Source organism: Hemiscyllium ocellatum, chromosome 3 (assembly GCF_020745735.1).
Source record: "Hemiscyllium ocellatum isolate sHemOce1 chromosome 3, sHemOce1.pat.X.cur, whole genome shotgun sequence".
In the NCBI taxonomy this organism is placed as follows: domain Eukaryota; kingdom Metazoa; phylum Chordata; class Chondrichthyes; order Orectolobiformes; family Hemiscylliidae; genus Hemiscyllium; species Hemiscyllium ocellatum.
This window is the reverse complement of record NC_083403.1, coordinates 115,031,002-115,056,158: the sequence shown is the minus strand read 5'-3', so window position 1 is coordinate 115,056,158 and position 25,157 is coordinate 115,031,002. Positions and strand designations below refer to the sequence as shown.

Sequence of the window (25,157 nt, the reverse complement as noted above, 5' to 3'; positions counted from 1 at the left end):
GCTCTCGTGAAAAGATAAAAGAACAGGCAAATTGGGTGCAACACAAAACTATTCAACAATAATGTTTTAGAATAAAATGTTGTTGTTAATTGCAAATTACCAAAATTTAACTGTGTGCAAGTTTTAAAAATAGATACCGTAGTTAGAGCACACAAGTGCACACAAGGATTCCTGGAGAAGGGCTCATGCCCAAAACGCCGATTCTCCTGCTCTTTGGATGCTGCCTGACCTGCTGCGCTTTTCCAGCAACACATTTTCAGCTTTTAGAGCACACAAGTGCCATTCAGAAGCAACTTCCGTGGAGCAGTATTTGTGAGATGTATATCTCCAACTCCAATGAAGAAATAGTGCATAGTGACTGACACACAACAGCACACTTTAGTCTGGCTCAGTGACTGAAAGGTGGGGTGCACAGGTTCTTGAACATGGCACTGCACATCCAACTGGGGAAAGTCCAGAGGCTGATGGATGTCTTATATTTACATAGGCCAATGCCTTCCTCACATGAAACTTTAGGCTCTTGGATGAATGCCCTTAATTTAGGCTGTGCCTTTATGACAAATATTAGTCCTGAATTTGTTTCAATCAGTCAGAGCGTGCATTTCAGGAACTTAGAATAGTTCTCAACTCATTGTCAGTGTGAATCTAATATTTTTGTGTCTGTTATCAGACAGTATTGAATTTAAAACTCCATTAATTTGGCTTTAGAATTATGACTGTGCCACTATCTCCATAATTTGCAGCTTCAGTGGTTCTACAGTGACAGATGTAGCTCAATGCCTTGCTGCTGTGCAATCAGCACATAGCTACCTATTCAAAAACGGCACTATTAGATGTACAGTCTAAGGAAGCACTTGCCACTGTACAAACTGGAAACTGTGCTATAACATTAACATTTTTATTGTTTTTCCTTTAGAAGCAGGTCTTATGGTTCATCCCTGTTGAGGGAAAGCAAAACTTCTCCTATTCTTTCAGTGCAAACACCCAGCTTGTGGATGTTGCTGTCAATATTTTTCTATAGCTTCTGCCCTTGCTTTATTTGATTGATAAGATTGTATACTTTATTGACCTACAATGTGCTGCTTTGCAGTTTGACTGCAATGCCAACCCACTGGGACATCATTTTATAGACAGTCAAAACAACCACAATGAATTTAATTTTTTATCATGACATTCATCAGGGAGCGAGCATTTGTCTTCGCATCAGAACTCAAGTCTTTGCCTCTCTATTTAGATCTTACTAGAGTTACTGCTACATAGCACATTAACAGATTTAAAAAGAACAAGACCCTCTTCTTTGCTAGACTCGAAAAAATGCTGGGCTGCTGTAAGCCCCTCCGGTCAACAGATTGAATGCACAACAATGAGGAGTTGTCTTTAAATATTTTCAGCTACTTTCTTGGGGTGAAAGTTGTCACCCTTGAGACTTTTGGGGGTAAGTGTGGAATTGAACTAGAATTTGCAGGTAAAATAGTGACTCATTAATGGTGTCCAACGTTGTTAGATTGTAAAAAGAAAAGACCCAGCAATTTGTGGTTAAGAACAGATATATCCTGGATTCTGATTTTGCACCAATTGCAGGACAATTTTCGTTTCTCAACTGTGAGTTGCATCAAAATGCAGAATGGTAAGTACTTTGAATGAGTGATTGACATCAATTAGGTTTTGTGTAATTTCTGGATTTACCCTGTAAATACAAATTACTTTAGAGATTAGATTAAATTCCCTATAGTGTGGAACAGACCCTTCAGCCCAACAAGTCCACACTGACCCTCCAAAGGGTAACCCACCCAGACCCATTTCCCTCAGACTGATGCACCTGACCTGCATATCTTTGAACTGTGGGAGGAAACCAGAGCACCTGGAGGAAACCCACACAGGCAAGGGGAGAATGTGCAAACTTCACACAGACAGTTGCCCAAGGCTAGAATCGAACCTGGGTCCCTGGTGCTGTGAGGCAACAGTGCTAGCCACCAAACCACCGTGCCACCCTAATTGTTTCTTGTTCATTCTAAAAATTGAAGTTGACCATGTTTATCGTCTGACATGTTTGGTTGGTGAGTATATAAGATGATTGCAAAGGCCTAATGGCACTCAGAAGGTTCTGTGGCAAATGGAATCAGATACTGCAGATGACTGCAGTTTGGAATGTGTTATCACCTTAGAATATCTTCTCAGTGAATTCAAGAAGATGGACAGTGTTGTTCTTCAGCTGATTTATGTAGGAAAATGAGGGGGTATTGGAGGTTTTGGTGTGTTTAAAAGAGGACAAATCCTCAGATCCAGATGAGTTATATCCCAATTGTTGTGGGAGATGAAGAAGGAAATAACAGAGGCCCTGACTCAAATTTTTAAATCATCCCTGACCCCAGGGATGAAACTAAATTGTGTCCAGCTAGGAGGTATATACTGCCTGCAGCAAAGGCAGATGACAGCTCCAATATGCCAATTGCTGCCTTTCAGAGGAGAAAAGGCAGAACATGAGAGGGCACATAAAGTCACTACCAATAAAAGAGCGACTACACCCCCTGCCAACACCCCTCTGAAGATCATGTCACATTCCCCATGTGGTTGGATAAAATATGGCTTTCTGGAATATAAATTTCCATATGCTGCTCAGAGTCTTTTTTTGCATAGAAGTGGAAAATCAAGTTTCATCCTTCTCCCTCCCTCACTCTGTTGACATCTACATTCCCTTCATTCCTCACTGAAGCAAAGAGACCATCAGGCCTGATACTCTGGAGATGCCAGGCCCAATATTAACCTGGCTACACATTACTATTTTAGCAGTCTCAAAATTGGACATGTAAATATCCTGTAACTGGAATAGTGAGCTTAAAATGTCTAAATAACACCATTTTCTACAGGGCAAAACATTCTGTTGTAGTGACTGAATGTCAACAATATGATCTCCATGAGCAATTCCAGCAGCTTGTTTATGAGTTTCAAAATTGCTAATCTACTGATTTTGTTTGGCCAACTTGGACCACTTTGATCTATAGACCAAACAAACTCACTGATCATATTTCAAGCCCCAGAACAATCTCTTAAGTTACACAGATAATGAAGAGAACATTACGCAATCATTGCAGTCTTTGCTCTGACAAATGTGATACAAAGTGTGTATTTATTGATTGTCAATGGACATTCTCCATGATACAAAAGCAAAATATTTGCAAATGCTGAATATCTTAAATGAAAAAGAAAGAAAATGCTGGAATTGTTCATAAAGTCTGGCAGTATTTTTGAAGACATAAATAGTGTTAAGATGTCTGTTCAATAATTCGTCATCAAAACTTGAAAATATTTAGAGATTGCACAGATTTTAAGCAAATTCAGAAATAATAAAACATTGATGTGTGGGAGGGAAAAAAAAAGTGGAGTCTATGGTTGTGAACGGGGAGAAATAATCAAACGGGAAAAGGGACAATGGCACCAAACAAAAAATCAATGGGACAAGAAAAGTAACAAAAGATCTGTCTGGAAAAGAGACAAGCGTGAAAGAAGAGTCATCACAAAGAGAACATCCAAATAAAAATAAACACCACAACCCACACAAAAATTAAGTAGACATTCTGATCTGTTGAATTCACTATTGAATCTGGAACACTATAAAGTGTCAAAGAGTGAGTGAGATTGTGCCGTTCCTCAAGCTTACATTGAGTTTTACAGGAAAAGTGCCAGAGAACTTCAGGAGCGTGGGAGTGGAATAGAGAACTAAAGTGATGGATGAACATTGTCACCATCTCTCCATCACCTTTTGTCATTTGATTTCTCCCAGTTTCATCCTGCCATCTGAAACACCTGCCCTTTTATTCTTTTCCATCCTCCACTTTCCCTGCCTGTGTACCTGATTAAACCCTCTTACCATTCCTGAGCATGGGTAAGAAAACAAAAGCAAAACAAAAGCTCACATCAAATAGATATCCTTCCTGCAACAGGAATTGAAACATTTATGCTTTGAGACTTTGACCACATTGACCTGCAATGGACTTTGTACGTGGCTGGAAACACAGTTAATGGTAATTGCACACTCTAGCCGAGAGAGCCTCCAATATATTTATGTGGCTGTGAGATTTAGTGTTCAATAGAAATGTCTGAACTGTCAGGGTTACGTGATACATTGCACTGATTTCAAAATTATTACACTGAACACTAATTTGAAAGCACAAAAAAGCATAATGAATGATGTTTGATGAAAGTACTTAAAATAATGAAGGGCCGAGCAATGCAGAATTCTGTCATGCTGATCTGCTAATCATAGGATTGTGAGACTGGAACTTCCTGTACCTAGTTTCTAAAGTCCAACCAGGGGAGCCTGACAAAAATCAACTGGTAACGCTTCTAGACAATTTAAGGTCAGAACAGGTAAAACCTAGGAAAGAAGGAATCTGTTCAGCTCCTTGATCAGAGAGCTGTGTTTATGGGAGGGGTGTTCAGAAAGACAAGACCACTGGCAAGAAATTGGCTGAAGCTACTAAAGCGATGAGTGTGATGAAAGAGCAGCTCTAGCTGATGAATGCAACCTCCATAACATGTAGCATCTTAATCTCCATCACATACTCTCAAGGGGATCAATGCGTGGCCAACTAATAGAACTATTTCAAGATTTAAGGGAGGTGGGGAACTCAGCTTAATTCCATTGTATCCAATGAGAAGAAAGATTCAGAGAGATGAAAGAAAAAAAATTCAGTTTTAGAGAAAACAAAGAAAAATGCTGAGGAAGTATTTTAAAGATGATTTCTTATTATTTTTCTTTCATTCTGAATGTGTCTGTGCCAGCCAACACACACACACACACACACACACACACACACACACACACACACACACACACACACACACACACACACACACACACACACTGGAACCTACATTCAAAGCTCGTCATTCTAGTGTGTATTTACTGCTCTTGATCATTAGTAAAAGATTTGTGACTAACCTAAAGCTCTCTTTTAAATCTTTCTAACTAAATTTCATGATACAGCAAATAATATTGCCCTGATTTTGCAATCACTGGTGACGTGGCAATTTCCAGGGACTTCAAAGAAAGTTATCCACAAAGATCTAATGAGTTCCGCGCTGTGAATGTGGTTCTTTCAAAGGCTCAAGGGTAAACGGATCTAATGGAGGGGGTTGTGGGGGGAAGTAGGGTGGAGTTACCTGAAATGTTGGTTGGAGTTTAAAAGGTCATCTGAAATTGCATAGAAGCACTTCGGGTGAGATTTTACAAGCAACACCCATAGAAAAGGTGATACCATGGCACAAACAGAGTGCTGATAAATTGATTGTCTTATGTGCTACTGATAGATGTCACTGTTGCTGATAACAGAAGAGGCGAATGCCTTCATTCTGGGTCACCCTTCAAGGACACTGAAGACTTTAAGGGAGGCAGGCCATGACAATTGGAGGCTTGAAGCTTTGGGTATGATATCAGATTCTTAGAGTCAGCCAATGTTACTTGGGAGGAGCAGGTGAGGAACTCCATTGTTGGCTACTTCAATCAAACTGCTACCTCCCCATAAGCTGGGGACTTGTCCTGACACTGGTAAACACCAGCTGGAATAAGAAATGGTCATTAATTGGCAAATTGACAAATGATTGGCTGTCCATCCCTGGGTTTGTGGGCTGCTACAGCACTGCTTCTCTCAGTGTTGACAATATCCCATGTAAGAAGATGTTGGAGTTCCCTTTGAAGCCTTATGTTACATATTGCAAGGCCTCTGGCTTCCCTGCGTGCTTTGACAAAGCTGGCCAAATCCAGAGCATTAACTCTGTTCCTCACTCCAGAGATGCTGCCAGATCCGTTGAGTATTTGCAGGATTGTCTGCTTTTACTGCCACAAAAATCTGCTCTGTTTTATTTATTGCTACATTTTTTTCTTTCCTTTATGTAACAACTCTCGGTGTTCTTTTCATCTCCTATCTCAGTTCTAAAGATTCAACTGAGTGCGTTGTGGGGCCCTGACCAAACAACAAGTTAAAAAAAATTCTCAAAATGCTGTGTCAGCTTTTCTATTGCAGAACTAAGTTTCGACTCTGTTGCAAGGTCTCAGTGAGTTGTTGTTTTTTGTGGATTATCACTCTCAGCATTTCAATTAACTGTATAGATTCTATTTGAGACACGAAAGAGACTGCAAGTTCCATAGGTCATGACTCAAAGTCATGATTTGAATCCTAAAGCACTCAAAGCAGTGGCTATCCACACTCAGCATTGTGATTACATCACTGTCTCTAGGTGCCACAGTATAAAGACTGTATGGCACTCACAGCATATAAACTGCAAGCAGAATCAAATGTGTACTAAAGCATTGGAGAATTTTGTATTCAGCAATGCTTTGCAGATTTTTCGATATCCAGATATCTGGTTTACTCATTAAAATGAGCAGCACAAAGAGCGGGAACTTGGACCAGGGGCCTATCGGAAGTGGTGAGCCAATGATTTGAGCCTTTACATCTGACATCAGAGAGCAGAGGTTTCTGGGAAAGGAGGGACTTTTTTTTATTTCCCTCCAGCTATGTAAGTGAATATTTTCTAAACCTGAGACGTATTAGGTAAGCTTCTCTTTTTTTACTTTCTGATAAAGGGATCAGCTGGGATGACAGTGCAGGGAGAGGAATGTTCCTCCGATGTGATGCATGAGGTGAGGGACACCATTAGTGTCCCATCCAAGTGCATCTGCAGGAAGTGCACCCAACTCTCACTCCTCCAAGACTGCGTTAGGGAACTGAAGTGGGAGCTGGATGAACTTCAGATCATTTGGGAGGCAGAGTATGTGCTAGATAAGAGTTACAGGGAAGCAGTTACTCCTAGGCATGAAGAAAGCTGGGCAACTGTTTGAAGGGGAAAAAAACAGTCAGTGCATCGATCCCCTGTGTCATCCTCTTGAAAAACACGTATACCATTTTGGATACTGTTGGGGAGGGAGGGGGGAACATCTTACCAGGGCCCTGCAGTGGAGTGCAGGTCTCTGACACAGAGTCTGTCCCTGTTGCACAGAAGGGAAGGAGGGAAAGGAGGAGATTGTTAGTCACTGGAGACTCAATAGTTAGAGGGTCAGAGGGAAGGTTTGTTGAGAATGAATGAGACTCACAGTTGGCGTGTTGCCTCCCAGGTGCCAGGGTCTGTGATGTCTCGGATTGTATCTTTGGGATCCTGCAGGGAGAGGGTGACCAACCCCAAGTCGTGCTCCACGTGGATACCAATGACAAAGGTAGAAAGAGGGAGATAGATATAAGGCAGGATTTCAGGGAGCTAGGGTGGAACATGAGAGCTAGAACAAACAGAGTTGTTATCTCTGTTTTGTTACCCCTGCCACGTGTTAGAGAGGCAAGGAATAAGGAGAGATATCACCGGAACACTTGGCTGCAGGAATGGTGCAAGGAGGAGGGTTTTGGTTGCATGGATAATTGGGGCTCATTCTGGGGAAGGTGGGACCTCTATAGACAGGACGGTCTTCACTTGAACTAGAGGGTTACTAATATTCTGGGTGGGAAATTTGCTGGTGCTACTCGGGTGAGTTTAAACTAGCTCAGCAGGGGGATGGGAATCTGAGGTGTAGTTGCAGTGCACAGGAGAATGACAGTAGGGAGGATAGGGACAGGATTTCACAGGCCCAGGAATTTGCTGGCAGATAGCAAGCTGATTTGAAGTGTGTGTACTTCAACGCCAGAAGTATCTGAAATAAGGAAGGTGAACTTGCAGCATGGATAGGTACCTGGGACTTCAATGCTGTGGTCATTTCAGAGACATGGATAGAGCAAGGTCAGGAATGGATGTTGCAGTTTCCAAGATTTAGATCTTTCATTAAGAACAGTGAAAGTGGTAAAAGAGGGAGGTGTGGCTTTGTTAGGCAAGGACAGTATAATGGTGGCTGAAAGAATGTTTGGTGAGGACTTGTTTACTGAGGTGGTATGGGCTGAGGACTTGTTTACTGAGGTGGTATGGAGAGATCACACCGCTGGGAGTACTCTATAGGCCTCAGATGGTGATGGCTAACACCAGGGGGCATAGCTTTAAATTGAGGGGTGATAGATACAGGACAGATGTCAGAGGTAGTTTCTTTACTCAGAGAGTAGTAGAGACGGCATGGTGGGTGGCATGGTGGTTAGCACTGCTGCCTCACAGCGCCAGAGACCTGGGTTCAATTCCCGACTCAGGCGACTGACTGTGTGGAGTTTCCACATTCTCCCCATGTCTGCGTGGGTTTCCTCCGGGTGCTCCGGTTTCCTCCCACCTGATGTGCAGGTCAGGTGAATTGGCCATGCTAAATTGCCTGTAGTGTTAGGTAAAGGGGTAAATGTAGGGGAATGGGTGGGTAGTGCTTCGGCGGGTTGGTGTGGACTTGTTGGGCTGAAGGGCCTATTTCCACACTGTAAATAATCTAATCTAGATGTGGAATGCACTGCCTGCAACAGTCGAAGACTCGCCAAATTTAAAGGTATTTAAATGGTCATTGGATAGGCATATGGATGAAAATGGAATAGTGTAGGAAGGATGGGCTGTAGATTGGTCTCACAGGTTGGCACAACATTGAGGGCTGAAGGACCTGTTATGTTCTATTATGAGCTGCGGTATCATAGAGGGAATAGATACTCTTTAGGCTAGGAGAGAGAGAGAGATCAGTGCGTCCTTTTGAAACAAATCAAGAGAATCCAGTGAGGTGCAAACATGGTTTTGCCAGTGAAACTGGTTTACCCAGGGTGTCGTGAACTAGACATGACTTGATGACTTTTTCTCAAGTCTCTGAAACGATAAAAAAGAGAAAAGAAGCAGTAAAATCAAGAGGTGCAAACTCAACAAAGAGATTTCTGGAAGAGTGTGAAGTGGGATATAAGGAGATAGATTAGGTCAGTACATACATTCACCCTCTAATAGTTTCAGTTCCATCATTGTACCGGTAATAGGCAGCACTGTCTCCTCCACAGAGCTGAGGACTTGCTGCCATATCCACTCCCTGCTCATTTGATGTGGCTGCCTTTGGCTTGGAATCTCCTATTGAGACACACAGACACTTGCAGTCTGCTTGGTGCCAGGCTGGAACCCTCTACCGTTGAGGTTAATAGACGGCACATCGGTTATGTGATTTCTGAGTCATTTTGAAAGGTTGAGGGTTATTAAGCATCGTGACTGTAATGCCCGAGGACTAATCTAATCATTTTTTACCCTCAATATGCTGACTTCGATATTCTCTGCTGTTCCTGTTAGTGATGCTTCTACTGTAATAAAAAAAACTCAGCAGTTTACCATGAGATAAGGGTGCATCCAAAAAAAAAATGCAGAAAAGCAATTTCTGAAAGGATTGATAAAACATGGAGCAGGATGTGTTGTTTCTCCTCCTCTCAATTTGTTAAAACAATTGTACAATATATTTGCTCTAATTAATAAATCCTGACTGTTGACCTGCGACATTAGTTATGAGAGCATTTATCACACCAAAGTAGGAGGAACATCACATCATAATTTCACTGACAAGAGAATCACTAACAGCCAGACATGTTATCTCAACGATACTACTTATTCCATCATTTATTGCTTAATGATGATGAACGTTCAATACATAGATGTATATACATTGCTTACAGTACATCAAACTGCAGTCAGTTCTTTTGCAAGGCGATGGTTGCATTCTTACGCAACCCCACATTATAGAAAAATCACATTTTAGAAGCAGCGCTTAAATTGTTGTTGATGTAATTGTATTGCAGCCAACACACATTTAAAATGTTCGCTTTGTAGAAGCAATGTCCCCAATCATATTACAGAGAATTTGCGTTGACAAATTGCGCATTATAACAGAACGACCTGTAATTCTAATCTTTTTAAAGCATTTTTAAAATCTTTTACTACGTTTATTCAGTTTGCTTCTTGGATGGTACAATTTAAAAATAACTTTGGCATTGTTAGTTCTTGGGGAAAGTTTTCATCCAGCTTAGCGGTTGAATTTCATTTTTATGCAGCAAGGAAAAAACAGTGTGCTCATGATGTCAGCCACACAGGCGGGTTACCTGACAGCATTTGTTATGATTTTATGCAGCAGGAGTTAGCATTTGTAACACCATGAACCTCTCACAGATAATATATATAAATCTGCGCCCACACTGGACATAAGTGATAGAACATCTGCAGTGTGCTGCAGCTTGCATATATATGTTGCTTTCATTTACTTTGTGCTGTCTCAAAATGCTTCAAGCCATAGAAGTACTTTTGAAATATAATCAGCGTTATAATGTTGAAAAGCTGAAGCCAATTTGTGAACAATGAGTTTCTCCAAGATTCTATTATTACTGGGTAATCTGTTTTAGTGATGGTTAAGAAGGAGAAATATCAGCCAAAACATCAGAAAACTATTCTGCTTTTCTTCAAACTATTGCCATCAGATCTTATACACTTATCTTAGAGAATCAATTTGTAAAAGACTTGTTACTGCGTGTGTCATTTTCAATGAATAAAGTTTATTTGATCTTTCTAAATTAAGGAACAGATATAAATAGTACTTCAAGCTTTTTCTTTTTACAAATGAGCTTAAAATTATTGAATAAAAAGGGCCTTTTAACCCATCATGGCATTAAATTTAATTCCAATTACTCTTAGTGAGTTGAGCAGGCAAGTACTTAACACATGCTGCCCTTCATTTAAGGAAGGTGTTAACCTATCTAAAATAAATGTGTTATTGCCTGTACTTTAAGAACCAGACAGTGGAATGTACCGTGAATATATTAAGCATTCACCATCAGTAATCTCTAGCTTTAGTTATATCTCCAACACTTTTCTTGAAAAAGCTGACTGGAATAGCATCAATTACCATCATTGCAAGCATGTTTCACAGAACCGTAATAATATTGTTGGGAAATAATCTAATCTTATCTTGCTTGAGGCTTATTAATTTTGACCCTGGGTCCAGTCATCAAACACATTTCTCCTTCATAAAAAAGTTCTTATATTTATCTGTGAAGGCTCCAACCTCTCTAACTTGCCTCTCGCCTAGGGCATTGTGACCCTCAGGTTAAACTCGCTACTAGTTGTCTGTTCCTAATGAGAAAGTAGCCTATCGTTGTCTTGGATGTTGGATACTTTCACTTCCCTATAATGATATATTAATGTTCAGCTGTCTTCATAACCTGGAGCACTCATCAGTGGAAGCATTTTTGTCACACTGTTTTGAAACCCCCTTACAGAGCGGGGGGGGGGGGAGTGGGCTAAGGATAATAATACCACTGGGCTAGCAATCCTGAACTCCTGTCTGTGTTCTTGAGATCCAATGTTAACATTCCAGTTAGTGAAATGTTGTGAAGAAAGAATTTCTAGAATTTAAAGCCAGACTAAACTTGCATTGCACCTATGGCCATAATAGTCTGATGCTGCCTAATAACCCAAGCTAAGTAGACTCAGGCCTGGCCAGTAATTGGATGGGAAACCACCTGGGAATATTGGCCACTGGCTGGGGTTGGGCAGGCTCTTATGACTGAATAGTAGTGTCTATACCACTTGTTGAAAAATGCTTATTTATTGCTGTTAGACAGTAGTGTGGGGAAAACCAGAGAGTCTCCTCATTCCTGGGCCTGGCTCTGAGCTGGCTGGTCAGAGCCCATGCACTGTGCACATGTAAATAAAAGGTGACTTGGTGACTCAGTTTCTGTGCAGTTACTTCATGCAACTTACAGTACTTTCACAGAAGTGGCCTTTAGATTCAACTAATTTTTTTTAAACAAAACTTTGGCCTAAGAATTACATTTACTGGAAACATTGTGAATGGATTTCACCTAGAACCATCCGCTTTCACTGAATTAAGAAAATATTTGAAGGAGAGATATTCATTAATAAGTTCTTTTGGAACATTCAATCCATCAGTTGACCAGCCAACATAAATACATTTGCTTGTTCTATTTAAACATACATTGTCATCATATTTCTATCCACATAGAAATCCATCTAAATTGAAACAAAGAACAGTAGATACTGGAGATCTGAAACACACAAAAACAAAAATTGCTGGAGAAAGTCAGCAGGTCTGGCAGCCTCTGTGGAGAGAAAGCAGAGTTAAAATTTTGCGCCTAGTGACCCTTCCTTAGAATCAGACTGGACTTGTTTTTCTCATCACTGAGGCTGCCAGAATTGCTGAGCTTCTCCAGCAATTTCTGTTTTTCTCTGTTTGAAATCCATCTGCTATTTCCAAGCCATTCTGTTTTGTTACTCCAGATCCTTTTGTTTGCTCGATTCCTTTCATTCATATCATCAACAAACAATTAAAGTTTTCTCAGCAACACTTCAAAGTCAAGTTTTAAATTAGTTAATAACTTGGTATTGTTTGTAATTGTGAAAATGATTAGCAGTGTTTGTCAAGTAATATTGTTGTGAATAATTTTATTTGGAAATCTAAACATTTGTTTGTGAAAGAAAGGATATTTGAATTTATAAAACATGTTATCTGTAATCCACAATATTCACACATTTGTTTAGTTTAGTGGGCTGTGCATTTATTCATTTAAATCTCAATGATTATTCATCCGTATGACTGTTTTTTAATCTCAGAGCTGTGCAGAGATGATATGCCAGTTCAGTTGTGTGTTTGTATTTTTTTTGCTAAAGTTTTTTTTAATAAAATATCTTTGTCATGCGTGTAGTTCTTTGCATATACTAAGTTGTATAATTTGTTCATTTTTTTCTGAAGCCACACCTAGGCATTACCAATCAAGCACAGGGAAGATCAATGGGAAACATACTCAAAAATAATCACACACACAGCAATTGAACACTACATCCCTCACTATCAGCCACTTAATAATTCAGTCCTTCAGGTGAGAGAACTGTGCATATTGGACTATAGATTTCTTTGCAAGTTCCTGTCAATGTGTTTGTAGTGATTTGAACCAAGTGGATCTCATAGACTATGAGATCTTTGATTGGGATTGTTAACCTGGGATAATCAGGGAGCTGACAGATATAAACACAAGATTCATAAAAAATATAAACAGGAGATTCATAATCTCCTCACTTGAGAAAGTGACTCTGAGCTGGATGGCTATGGCCAGTGTACTATGCACATGTAAATAAAGTGTGACTTGGAGATGGGATACCTGTCTCTGTGCAGTTAGTTCTGTGTCCTAAAAAATTGTTAAAATAAGCTAGATAACGTGACTAGGTATGTAGTTCTTGCTTTTCCAAGATGTCATGGACTAACACTGTGAAAGATTCATTTGCTCTGCAGGACAAACCATGGAATTGCTCAAATAGCTTCAGTTCTCAAGTCAAATATGTGATGTACTCTTATGCTTTTGAATTGGAATGACCGCATGTTTCTTCCAGAAATGTAGTCAAATAGTTTGATGACTATGGAGATCTTTCGAACAGAAAATAAAGTCTTGAAATAAAGCAAAATGAGGTTTTAGTATGAACAGCTCTGTACTGTGGATAACTTAAAAGACTCCATGAGTCCCATTTGTAAGATGCCAATCTTCACTGTGTTTCACTTAGCAACAGGCATTCCAATAGGATTTAGGCTCAAATGGAAAACAACCCTGGCTGATCCTCACAGTGATTTCAAAGAATCTGGAGAAAAAGGGAAATCAGCATCTGCCTTCAAAACTCTTTTTTGAAGCTGCTTCTTTCTGGTCTTTTTTTCCCCCTATATTTAATCTAAGGATATCGAAGATGCTGGCAAGACTCAATATGTTGCTTTGTTGCTCTGATGAAAGTAATGGTGTTCGTTCTTTCTGTCTTTGTGGTTCTAGTGCTCTCATATTTGCTTTTAACTCAGCAACCAATGACAGGGCAGCAGTAAGTATCTAAGCCAGAATGCTGAGTGACTTGGACGAGATTGATGTTGCCATGGTACTGCAGTTCTTGGCTTGCATGGTGGCCAGGACTGTGGGACTAGGAGGTGCTGTGGAATGTAGGTGTCACTACCAAGACCAGCATTAATTTCTCAACCCAAATTGCCCTTGTACAAAGTGGCTTATTAGGCATTTGAATGGTGATTTAAAATCAATCACGTTGCTATCAGTCTGGATTCACATGTAGGTCAGACGAGGTCAAGGTTTTAAAAAGGATGGGCACAGAATAGAGACCGACACATCAGCAAGGTAGCTCTGCAGTGTTGGAGGTGTCATAATATGGAGCCGATATTAAATATGATCGATTCTACTCCCTCTGATTCTTCAGCTGGATGTCAAAGATCTTGTGATATAAATCCAAGTTCCAGGAACAGCTGTGAGTTAGCCATGCCATGGGATAAATACCAACTGATCATTTAGTTACTGCTATTTCTAGATTCTTGCTGCATGCAAAGCCGCTGCCACATTTACCTACATAACAAAAACAACCACATCTAAGGCTGAGATTTAATATTTACAAGTCAGAATTGCTGCTATTCTGCACAAAGTGTGGCCTGCTGATCAATACTGTGCACGCGTGGCAAAATTGGCCATCCACCTGCCAAGAACTCATTAATGGGCAATTGACCAGGAATACAAGACACTTTGATCCAAATGTCAACTTGGATGGCAGTTCTTCAATTTAAGGATGGTGCCTAATCAGGGTTAAGTGTTTGTGCTATCAGTATTCATCTGACTGAACAGGCTGGTTTTCAACCTGCTAATCTTTGGGTACATGGGGCAGAGTGTCTCATGAGGTATTTAGTGTGGTATTTGCCTCCTTCCCTGCTGACTCAATTCTTCATCATTAATCTGTTTTGTCTAAAAGCATAATTCAGCTTGATGGATATGTTATTGTTGTTTTAACTAACTAACCATGATTATATGCATGGTGGCTCAGTGGTTAGCACCTCTGCCTCACAGTGCTAGGGACCCTGGTTCAATTCTAGCCTTGGGTGACTGTGTGGAGTTTGCACATTCTCTCTGTGGGTTTCCTCTGGGTGCTCTGGTTTCCTCCTACAGTCCAAAGATGTGCAGGTCAGGTGAATTAGCTATTCTAAATTGCCCATAGTGTTAGGTGCATTAGTCAGAGGGGGAGGGGTTACTCTTTGGAGGGTCGGTATGGACTTGTTGGGCTGAAGGGTCTGTTTCAACACTGTAGGGAACCTAAGCTAATCTAACAATAACCTTTTCAATAAGGTATTCTCATGACACATGGCCTAATGCGGTCAGCATGGATAGATGGGCAAGCGATGCTGGTTTTATTTTCTCACTAGCTCCATTGAAGTTTGTCCTGCGTTTGGTGAGAACACCAGCTCCCACTTTGTTTCTCCCCATCTGTCCTCCAAATCTTTCCCTCAGTCCTGTCACCTCCTCCCCACTGTATCTAAATCCTTCCTGCCTAAAACCTACCTGAATCTGGGATCCATTTCTGTCTTCATCAAGGCAATCTCAACAGGGGTCCACTATTCAGTTCTAGTGCTGCTGATTCCAATGATTGACGGAAGTCCTACTCCCTGTTTATTTTATCCACTGGAGCGTGCACAGCAAAGCAATCTTTTCCGAATTTTCTCCATTAGTTTGTGCTGGGACAGGTGGTACAAGGAATTTGCCCTCTCAGCCCTTCCGTTGTAAAATCAAGCCTTCAAAGTAATTAATTGTATGTGAAGCATTAGGTGTACAAATGCTCATGATGGCTATAATGTTGAGTTTTACTCCAGATATTTTTCTCTGAATCTGTAATGCAGGTTACTATTGGTGCTGATTCTATCACTGTTTTGAGCCTGACCAACTTAATGGCTTTATCACTATTAAGTCCAGATAGCCTTCTTTTACTTTTGAAGGTGGTGGACAAGCTATTCCATTTGATCCATAGTTTTATATATAAACTGCCAAAAATGTTTTCAAATACTAAATGGCTAAACAACAATGAGCTATAAATTCACATTGTTTGGACAATTAGCTGTCAGGTGTAAATTAAATTTTGCTCAAATGTCATGGTTTAATCTTATTTAACAGTTCACTTTCAGCATCGAATCATACTGAGAGGAACAGGCCATTTAACCCATCAAGCTTGTTCTGTTACTATTCAGTAGTAATATATCATGGCTGATCTGTGACTTACATCTCACACACCTCGTTTTGTCCCATACCTCGTGATACGTTTAGTCAACAAAAAAACTATATATCTCAAAGGTAAAAATCAGCAATTGATTTGGCTTTTCCAGAAGAGAGTTCCAAACTTGTTTTTAAGAAGTTCTGAATTGAAGTCATATTGAACTTGGAATGTTAACTCTTTCTGCATATGCAACCAGACTTGCTGAATTTCACTAAGGTACTTCCTATTTTGTTCCAAACTTCATTTTTGTGGGAAGAAGTATTTCCTAAGTTCACTTCTGATATGTCTGGTTCAAACTTTTTTCACAGTGCTTTAGGTACTAGATCCCCCAACAAGTGGAGATTTCTCTCCATTTACCCAATTTCCTCCTCTTCATAGAAATCACTCTCTATAAGATCCAAGAAGTATGTTGGTGTAATCTTGCCTTGTGAATAATCTTTGGAGTCAACATATCATTTTGGTAAATATGTCCCACATTTCTTGCAAGGTCAATATGTTCTTCCGTAGATGTGGTGCCCGGTTTTGCCCACCGTACTCTAGATATAGTCTTACCAGAGCTTTGTATGGCTGAAACAAGATTGCTATCATCTGGTATTTTATTCCACTTTATGTAGAGGCCAGCACCCCATAAGTCTTCGAATTCTTTCTTATATCAATTCTTGATCATTTTTATTAATCTAACTACCTAGACCTCCAAATCACTTTATGCCTTAACTGTTTCAAAGTTTTTCCCAGTTAGAAATTACCCTGTTATTTATTCACATTTACTTCCATTTAAATCTGTTTCCCTCTGTATTGTTTGTTCATTTAATCTGTCAATACCTCTTTATCATTTTATACTTCTATCAATGCTTTTTACATTGCTACCAACTCTGTGTCATCAGCAACATTGGATATTAGGCTTTCTTTTCCATTATCCAAGTCAAAAGTAAAATCTGTGAACAGTCAAAGCTTCAAGGTCCTTATAGGACACCACTAATTCCATCCTTTCCAATTGAGTATCATCCCATTATACCAACTGGGGTGCCACCGTGGAGCAGCACAGTGGTTTAGAGTGGTATGGTGGCTCAGTGGTTAGCACTGCTGCTGCATAGCACCAGGAGGTCAAGTTTGATTCCAGCCTCAGACGACTGTCTGTGTGGAGTTTGCACATTCTCCCTGTGATGTGTGGGTTTGCTCAGGTTTCCTCCCATGATCTAAAGATGTGCAGGTCAGGTGAATTGTCCATGCTAAATTGCCCATAGTGTTAGGTGTATTAGTCAGGGGTAATTATAGGATAGGGGAATGGGTCTGGGTGGTTTACTCTTCGAAGGGTCGGTGTGGACTCTTTGGGCTGAAGGGCCTGTTTCCATACTGTAGGGAATCTAATCTAAATAAAACTGTCTGTCTCCTACCACACACTAGGTCAATAATTTTGCTTCAATTCCATGAATTGCAATTTTAGCAAGCATGTTCCTATGAGGGATTTTCTCAAATGCTTTCTGGAATTCATATAAATGACATCCACACATATTTCCCTGCCGACTACTTTGGTTATAGCTTCAGATAAATCAACTAATTTCATCAAGCATAACATATCAATGACTCTACTCCCAACAAATCTCCCTGGCCCCTCTACCTGAATGTGATAGCTTTGGAAGAATATTCAATTGGAAAAAATACAGGCTCGGGCATACTAATAAAATTTGAGTAGTAGAAAAGAAATTGAAAGGTAGATCTTCTAAACTGAAAGAGGTACCATTGAGAATGTATGTGCAAACAAAGCTTGTAAAATGATTGTATTTGAATTGAGTTATATGTCCCTCACCTCAAAAACGTATTGGTGATGTTATGGCATAACTTTGACTGTGTGGGATGATGTGAAATGATTGATATAAGACAGCCTCCTATTATATAACTCACCCACAATCTGGAGAGGTACATAATTGGCAATTGACCCAATATTGCCTGATTTGTACTACTCTGTGAAGTCAAAATTACCCCCAGTGTCCTTTCTGAGCCTATTCAGTATCAATAATAATTGGATTATCTTTGGTCAGTACAACTTGTTTTATGCAAATATGGAAAAATTAGATAGAATAAGCCAATTCATGTTACATGAAGGAAAAACAGCTACACTGTTATGCAATCATTCCCATTGGTGCCAGACATTTTGTTTTTAAAACACTAATTTCCTCATGATAGAGTGAATGTGATTGCACTGGAGGAGGTATAGAAGAGATTCCCCAAGAGATTGTCTTGGATGGAGCATTCCTGCTATGAAGTGAGGCTGGATAAGCTTGCAATGTTTTCTTTGGATCTGAGAAGTTTGAGGAGGGACTTGATAGAGGATCACAAGATTATGAGGTGGCCGACTTTTAAAGTGAAAAACAAAATGTTCAAAGGGCGTTTGCTGAACAGCTTTTTCACTCATAGAGTGGTGGGGTCTGGAATGCATTGCCTTGGAGGGTAGTTGAGTTGGCTAATCTCACAACCTTTGAAAAGTACTGGGATGAGCACTAGAAATGTTATAATATTCAGGGTGATGGGTCGAGTCCAGCAAAGTGTGAGGAGTGTTGACACTATGCCACAGTACAAATTCATTGGGCAAAAGGCTCCTTCTGTGTTGTTTGATTCTATTTGTACCCAGCAAATAGTAATTTTGTTTGTAGAGCAGGTTCTGTGAGGTAATCAAAAACAGAAATTGCTGTAAAAGCTCAGCAGGTCTGGCAGCATCTGTGGAGAGAAATCAGAGTTAATATTTCGGGTCGAATGACCCTTTTGACCCAAAACATTAACTCTGATTTTTCTTCACACACGCTGCCAGTCCCAATGATCTTTTCCAGCAATTTCAGTTTTTATTTTTGATTTACAGCATCTGCAGTTCTTTCTGTTTCTATGTGAGGGAATGTTCATTTAAGATGTAACTGAATGGGCAGAAGAAAACATTTCTAATTTGTGCAGTCTATGGAAGCATCAATTTGAATGTGCTGTGAAGCCTTCTATCATAAAGAAAAATACTTTTAAAGACCAAGATAGAAGCTTAAAGTAAAAGCAAATTACTGCGGATGCTGGAATTTGAAACCAAAAGAGAAAATGCTGGAAAATGTTAACAGGTCTAGCGGCATCTGTAAGGAGAGAAAAGAGCTGACGTTTCAAGTCTAACTACCCTTTGTCAAAGCTTTGACAAAGGGTCAGTTAGACTCAAAATGTCAGCTCTTTTCTCTCCTTACAGATGCTGCCAGACCTGCTGAGATTTTTAGAAGCTTAAAGGAACACTGTAAGAGCAGAGGAAGAAGAAAATCATGTTTTTCCTTATGTGATGTAATGGGAAGCATTATTCCATAGTCATTGAGAGATGTCCTCCATAGAAATAAAGAAGGATGAGGTAGGTTTTTTTTTCTTGCGCTTGTTACTGTATTATGTTCAAAGTTCATTAACAAAACTTTGCATCACTTTCAAAATATAAATAAATACTCATTGGAATATTTGATAAGGACTTGACAAACAAGTAGTCAAGCATTTCTCAGCACTTTGAGGTACATGATAGGTAAAGCAGCCTAACATGCCTGTCGTTCAAACTGAGACAGACCAATTCTATTTCACTGTGCACTGCATCTGTCTGCATGGGGAGTGATGGAATTCTGTCATGATAAATGAGATTGAAGAGACACTCTGACTGAGAAATGCTTGGGAAAGTGTAATTTTCTGCTGGGCAACAGCATGGAAGAAGATTCACTCTAGAGGAAGACATTGATTGAAAATACAAGTCACCATCTGCTTTACAGTCTTAAAGGAGATGGGAATGACTTGTCTGGCTGACACATTCAGCAGACCTGACTTCAACTGAATAAGTACAGTGTCTTTGAAACTGCAGTTTTGGGAAAATAATTTTTATTTTCAAAGTATTGTTGTGCTATGGAGCAAGTAGTTTACTTCAATAAGGCTAAACACTGCATTAATTGTTATTTTTGGTACATTATTTCCACATGCTGCTAGTCCTTGATAATACAGAAGGAGCACTAAAAATGTGAACTGGGTGAACTGAAATGGTTTAATTGCATAGATGAAAAATTGCTGTTAAATTATATTGTGACGTTGACTGTGTGTTGACATAGTGTTTATCTATTGCTTCAAAGCCACATCCAGCACAGACTTACTACTGAGGAATAGCCATTGCCAATCTTGTTCAGTTGATTGAAGTACCATTCTTTGGCTGAATTTGCTTTATGCATTTGCAGATAGCTTCAGAATCAAAAATACATATTTTTCTGACAGGAATGGATCAGGACTAAATCAAGAATATATGTACAATGTCAATCTTTAGTTCTTTTACACATAAAGTATGTTAAAACCATAAGATACAAGAGCAGATGTGAGCCATTCATTTCAATAAGTCTGTTCAGCCATCCAATGAAATTAATAATCCTCAATCCCACTTTCCTGTCTTTTCCCCATAACCCTTGATTTCTTTGCTGATTAAAATTCCATCCATCTCAGTTTTGAATATAGTTAACAACCCAGCCAAAGCAGCCCACTCCAATAAAGAAATCCACAGATGCACCACACTCTGAGAGAAGAACTCCATCCTCATCTGTGTCTTAGATGAGTGACCCCCTATTCTAAGATTATGGTGTCTCATCCTGGACTCTCCTACAACCTGTCCACAACTAACTGTCAAGTCTGCTAAGAATCTTGTGTGCTTCAAAGAGGTTGCCTCTCATTCTTCCATATTTCAATGATGACAGAAAACCTACTCAACCTCACAAGACAGTTCATCCAGACCTGGTCTCAATCTAATGATCCTTTTCTGAACAACTTCCAATGGCAGCATATCTTTTCTTACATAGATTGGGGACCAAAACTGTTCCCAGTATTCTAAGTGACCATCCCTTATGTTTTAGCAAAGCCTGTCTGTTTATAGTTAAAGACCATACAACACTAGGCTATAGTCCAAAAGGTTTATTTGGAAGTACTAGCTTTCAGAGTGCTGCTCCTTCATCAGGTAACTAGTGGGACAGGATCATAAGCCACAGAATTTATAGCAAAAGATCATAGTGTCATGCAAGTGATATGATATATTGAACACACCTAGATGGCTGTTAAGTTTTCATCATTTAGAAGGGGTAGCAGGTATCGATTTAATAATATGTAAATCCCAAGGCTTCTTTCAAGTCACATTCCTGAGATAACTTAAGGTTTTATAAAAAAAAGTGACATCTCAGCTCAGACAATGCATGAGAAGTGTGAGGTTAGAGTCTGTTTGTATCCCAGTCTTGAGTCAGACTGGTTCTATTTCCAAAGTAGGCATTTATAAAATGTTACATGGGTTGACTGCCAGCAGATTGTGCTGTTTTTAGACATCTGTGTGTGTGTGCATGTGAGGGAGAGAGAGAGAGTGTGAGTCTGTGCATGTGCATGTGAGTGTGTGTGATGTGTCAAGTCAGGTTGTGCACTCTCATTAGCTGAGTTAAAGAATGTCTTTCACATCAGATGTGATGCTTTAATCAATTGACTTGATCAGGTGTACTAGTGTAGCTCCTCACAATGATCTGTTGAACTGTGGCCTGTCTGTTTTCTCAGGTAAAACTGTGCACAACATTTTTGAATATTGGCTGCTCTTGTACCTTGGCCAATAATTATAACTCAAATTACACCAACGAGAAAAGTTTATTTAACTTATTGATGTATGATTTTTTGAAATGCAAATTGCCTCTCTCTCCTCAGTATTAGAACAATCAATACATTTCAAAAGTATTTGAATGACTGTTCAAGAATATGATGAAGAAAGCTATATAAATTAAAGTTCAATAAACAATTTACACATGTTTCCAAGTAAAATTTACAACTTAACTTAATAAATTTAAATTTACAAATAAATATTTAGTGTTTACTTCTGCCTTGTGTTTTTTTAACCATGACATACTAGGAAAGTGGGCTCGATGAAGCTGAGATCCTGAATATCTGTTTTGGCCATTCTTTGGAATGGAATCATAGAGTGGCTACAGCTCAGAAGGAGGTTATTTGGTCCATTATTAGATTAGATTACTTACAGTGTGGAAACAGGCCTTTCGGCCCAACAAGTTCACACTGACCCTCCGAAGCGCAACCCACCCATACCCCTACATATACCCCTTACCTAACACTACGGGCAATTTAGCATGGCCAATTCACCTGACCCGCACATCTTTGGACTGTGGGAGGAAACTGGAGCACCCGGAGGAAACCCACGCAGACACGGGGAGAAGGTGCAAACTCCACACAATCGGTCGCCTGAGGCGGGAATTGAACCCAGATCCCTGGCGCTGTGAGGCAGCAGTGCTAACCACTGTGCCACCAAAAGTTGTAATTCATTTGGTGCTGCTATTCCTCCTTCCCTACTGTACATTCTCCCTTTCCAGACAATAAATGTTAAGAAAATGTAGCAACGTAATGATAATCCATAAAAAGGCATATATTTGCATTTTTTTTCACAAGTGCAAAGTGGTTTCTTTATCATTTGTTTATTAACTTCATGTTGCATTTTTTTCAGGGTGACTGGCTTCCAACTTCCATCACCAATTGTTAGCACAGGCTCAATCCTTACACTCTGGTTCACCACAGATTTTGCTGTCAGTGCACAAGGATTCAAGGCTGTTTATGAAGGTAGGATTTCCACAATTTTTATCTGTTTCTCAGCTGTGCACTTACATTTTTGAAAGTCTTATTCTTTTTGAATTGGAATATTAACATTTCTGATGGTGATGCACATATTTCCCCCTACTCAACGGTGCTTAAACTCAAGAAGTAAGCAGAAATCAAGGGGTTCCTCACAATGACTGAGTGTGTTAGCTCAGTGAGAAGATGAGTCATGCAGACCAGAAGTGAATCCTTGGATATGCCAAGTTAGTTCATGTTAGCTTGAACAGCAGTTACCAAAATTGTCATCAGCATCTCTGGCTGAGAAAGTGAAAGTGAATTGGGCAAAACTTTCCTTCCAACTTCCTGACAAACAAGACTTCAGTAGAAATGCAGAGATGTAGATATCAGGTAAGAGTCAGTTTAGACTCGGGTAAATGTTGACACCCATTGTTCTACTTTCTACACTCCTACCTCAATTTCAGGAAGCCGTGAGGGAAACAGTTTCAGCAGGACTGTATTCGCACCCTCACTTCCAGATCTTCAGATTTAATAAAAGGACAAACAGATATTGAAGATGTGCGCACACACTTGGATGGGTATGTTCAGGTTGGTGATGCATGATGGATTTGGCATCATTGCTATTTCCCCACTGTTGGCACCTGGATGCCAGACATTCCTGATATCTAGTATTGGCCAGCAGCAGGTGAAAAGGTTGCAGGGTCGGGTTTCAAAGGGGTCCCTTGTCTCATGCAATACATCACAAGGCTTGCCACCAATGTGAGCCCAATGGACCTGCTGGAATCAGCACTCACTAATCCAGACGACAACCTGGAAGGGAAAGTCATATTCATATGAACAATATCTCTTTGGCTGAGGTTTTACAGTTGAGCTCTCTTGAAAATGAAGCAAAAACAACATCAAGGAAGGAAAACATCAGTGAGGCAGAAAGGGCAATTGCACAATGGACAAGAGTGAAAGAGTGATGATGCTAATTAGATTAATAAGAAAAGAAAACAATTTGACAAGCCGAGAAATTATCCAGCCACTTGCAGTCTGGAAATTAAGAACTGAGGCAGGAGTAGGTACTAAGCAAAAGTGAGGACTGCAGATGCTCGTTATCAGAGTCTAGATTAGAGTGGTGCTGGAAAAGCACAGCAGGTCAGACAGCGTCCAAGGCAGATGCTGGAGGTTAGAGTCAGAAATCGCGTGGTGCTGGAAAAGCACAGCAGGTAACCAGCATCTGAGGAACAGGAAAATTGATGCTTCGGGCAAAAGCTTGAAATTAAGAACTGAAACCATGGATTCTTTGCTTTTAAGGAACAAATGGCAATTAATTAACAATTAATATGACAAATCCAGATATAGATGTGGATTTAATGTAAATTCTTCTTCAATGATATTGCCTGAGGAGGGAGGTAAAACACCAATCATAAGCGCTGACCACTTTAATCAATGAAAGAGCAAATAACTGTGAGATAAGGTGGCTGAGTGAGAATTTCAATCACATCTGAATTCGAGTTGGGTAGCAAATGAATCCAAGATCAAATTTTGAGGAGTTTAATAGCCTTGAGAGTTTTATAGCAGCTGGATGGCAAAGAAATGGTGAGGATTTAGCTGAGATAAAGAAATGACATTATGAGAAATCAATGCAGTGCTTTATTGGTTTGCAGAAGTAATTTGACTGAAAGTTGGAAGGTGCATTTCATTGGCTGCATGCATGGGAATCTTTTGAAATCTCCTTATCCAAGTCTAATTTAAAGGCAGAATCTGGATAAACCTAGATTTATCTCAGCTAAATCCTTACCATTTCTTTGCCATTCAGCTGCTATGAAACTCTCAAGGCTGTTAAACTCCTCAAAATTTGATCTTGAATTCATTTGTTACCCAACTCAATTTCAGATGTGATTAAAATTCTCACCCAGCCGCCTTATTTCATAGTTATTTGCTCTTTCATTGATTCAAGTGGTTAGCGCTCATGATTGGTGTTTTACCTCCCTCCTCAGGCGATATCATTGAAGAAGAATTTACATTAAATCCACATCTATTTCTGGATTTGTCATATTAATTGTTAATTAATTGTCATTCACTCCTTAAAAGGAAGGAATCAGTGGTTTCAGTTCTTAATTTCCAGACTGCAATCGGCAGGATAATTTCTCCGCTTGTCAAATTGTTTTCTTTTCTTATTCATATAATTAGCATCATTACTCTTTCACTCTTGCTAAATCTGTCCATTGTGCAATTGCCCTTTCCGCCTCACTGATGTTTTCCTCCCTTGATGGTGTTGTTTTTGCTTCATTTTCAAGAGTGTCCAACTGTGGAAACTCAGCCAATGAGATATTGTTCATATGAACATGATTTTCCCTTCCAGGTTATTTTCTGGGGAGTTATTTTCTGAAATTTGCAAAGGTAAAATACACAGGATCAGCAAAATTCCATGAGTGTATTATTTTACCCTTCCTATTTTCGTAGATTCCTCAAGCCAGTGGCTGAATGAAAATAACTCATCTCAGTCAAAGGATATGAAAGAAATCTATTGAATAGGTTCCAATAATAGTGTTAGTTATTTA

The 25,157-nt window shown here is 39.7% G+C and overlaps 1 protein-coding gene across 1 annotated transcript in view; it reads left to right on the top strand.

Annotated features, from left to right (window-relative positions):
• LOC132835936 (CUB and sushi domain-containing protein 1-like) overlaps positions 1-25,157 on the top strand; it is a 2,426,762-nt gene that overhangs the window by 572,232 nt on the left and 1,829,373 nt on the right. The window contains exon 3 of the mRNA XM_060855058.1: positions 22,502-22,614. Coding sequence (XP_060711041.1) covers positions 22,502-22,614 — 113 coding nt within the window. The remainder of the gene's footprint in view (positions 1-22,501; positions 22,615-25,157) is intronic.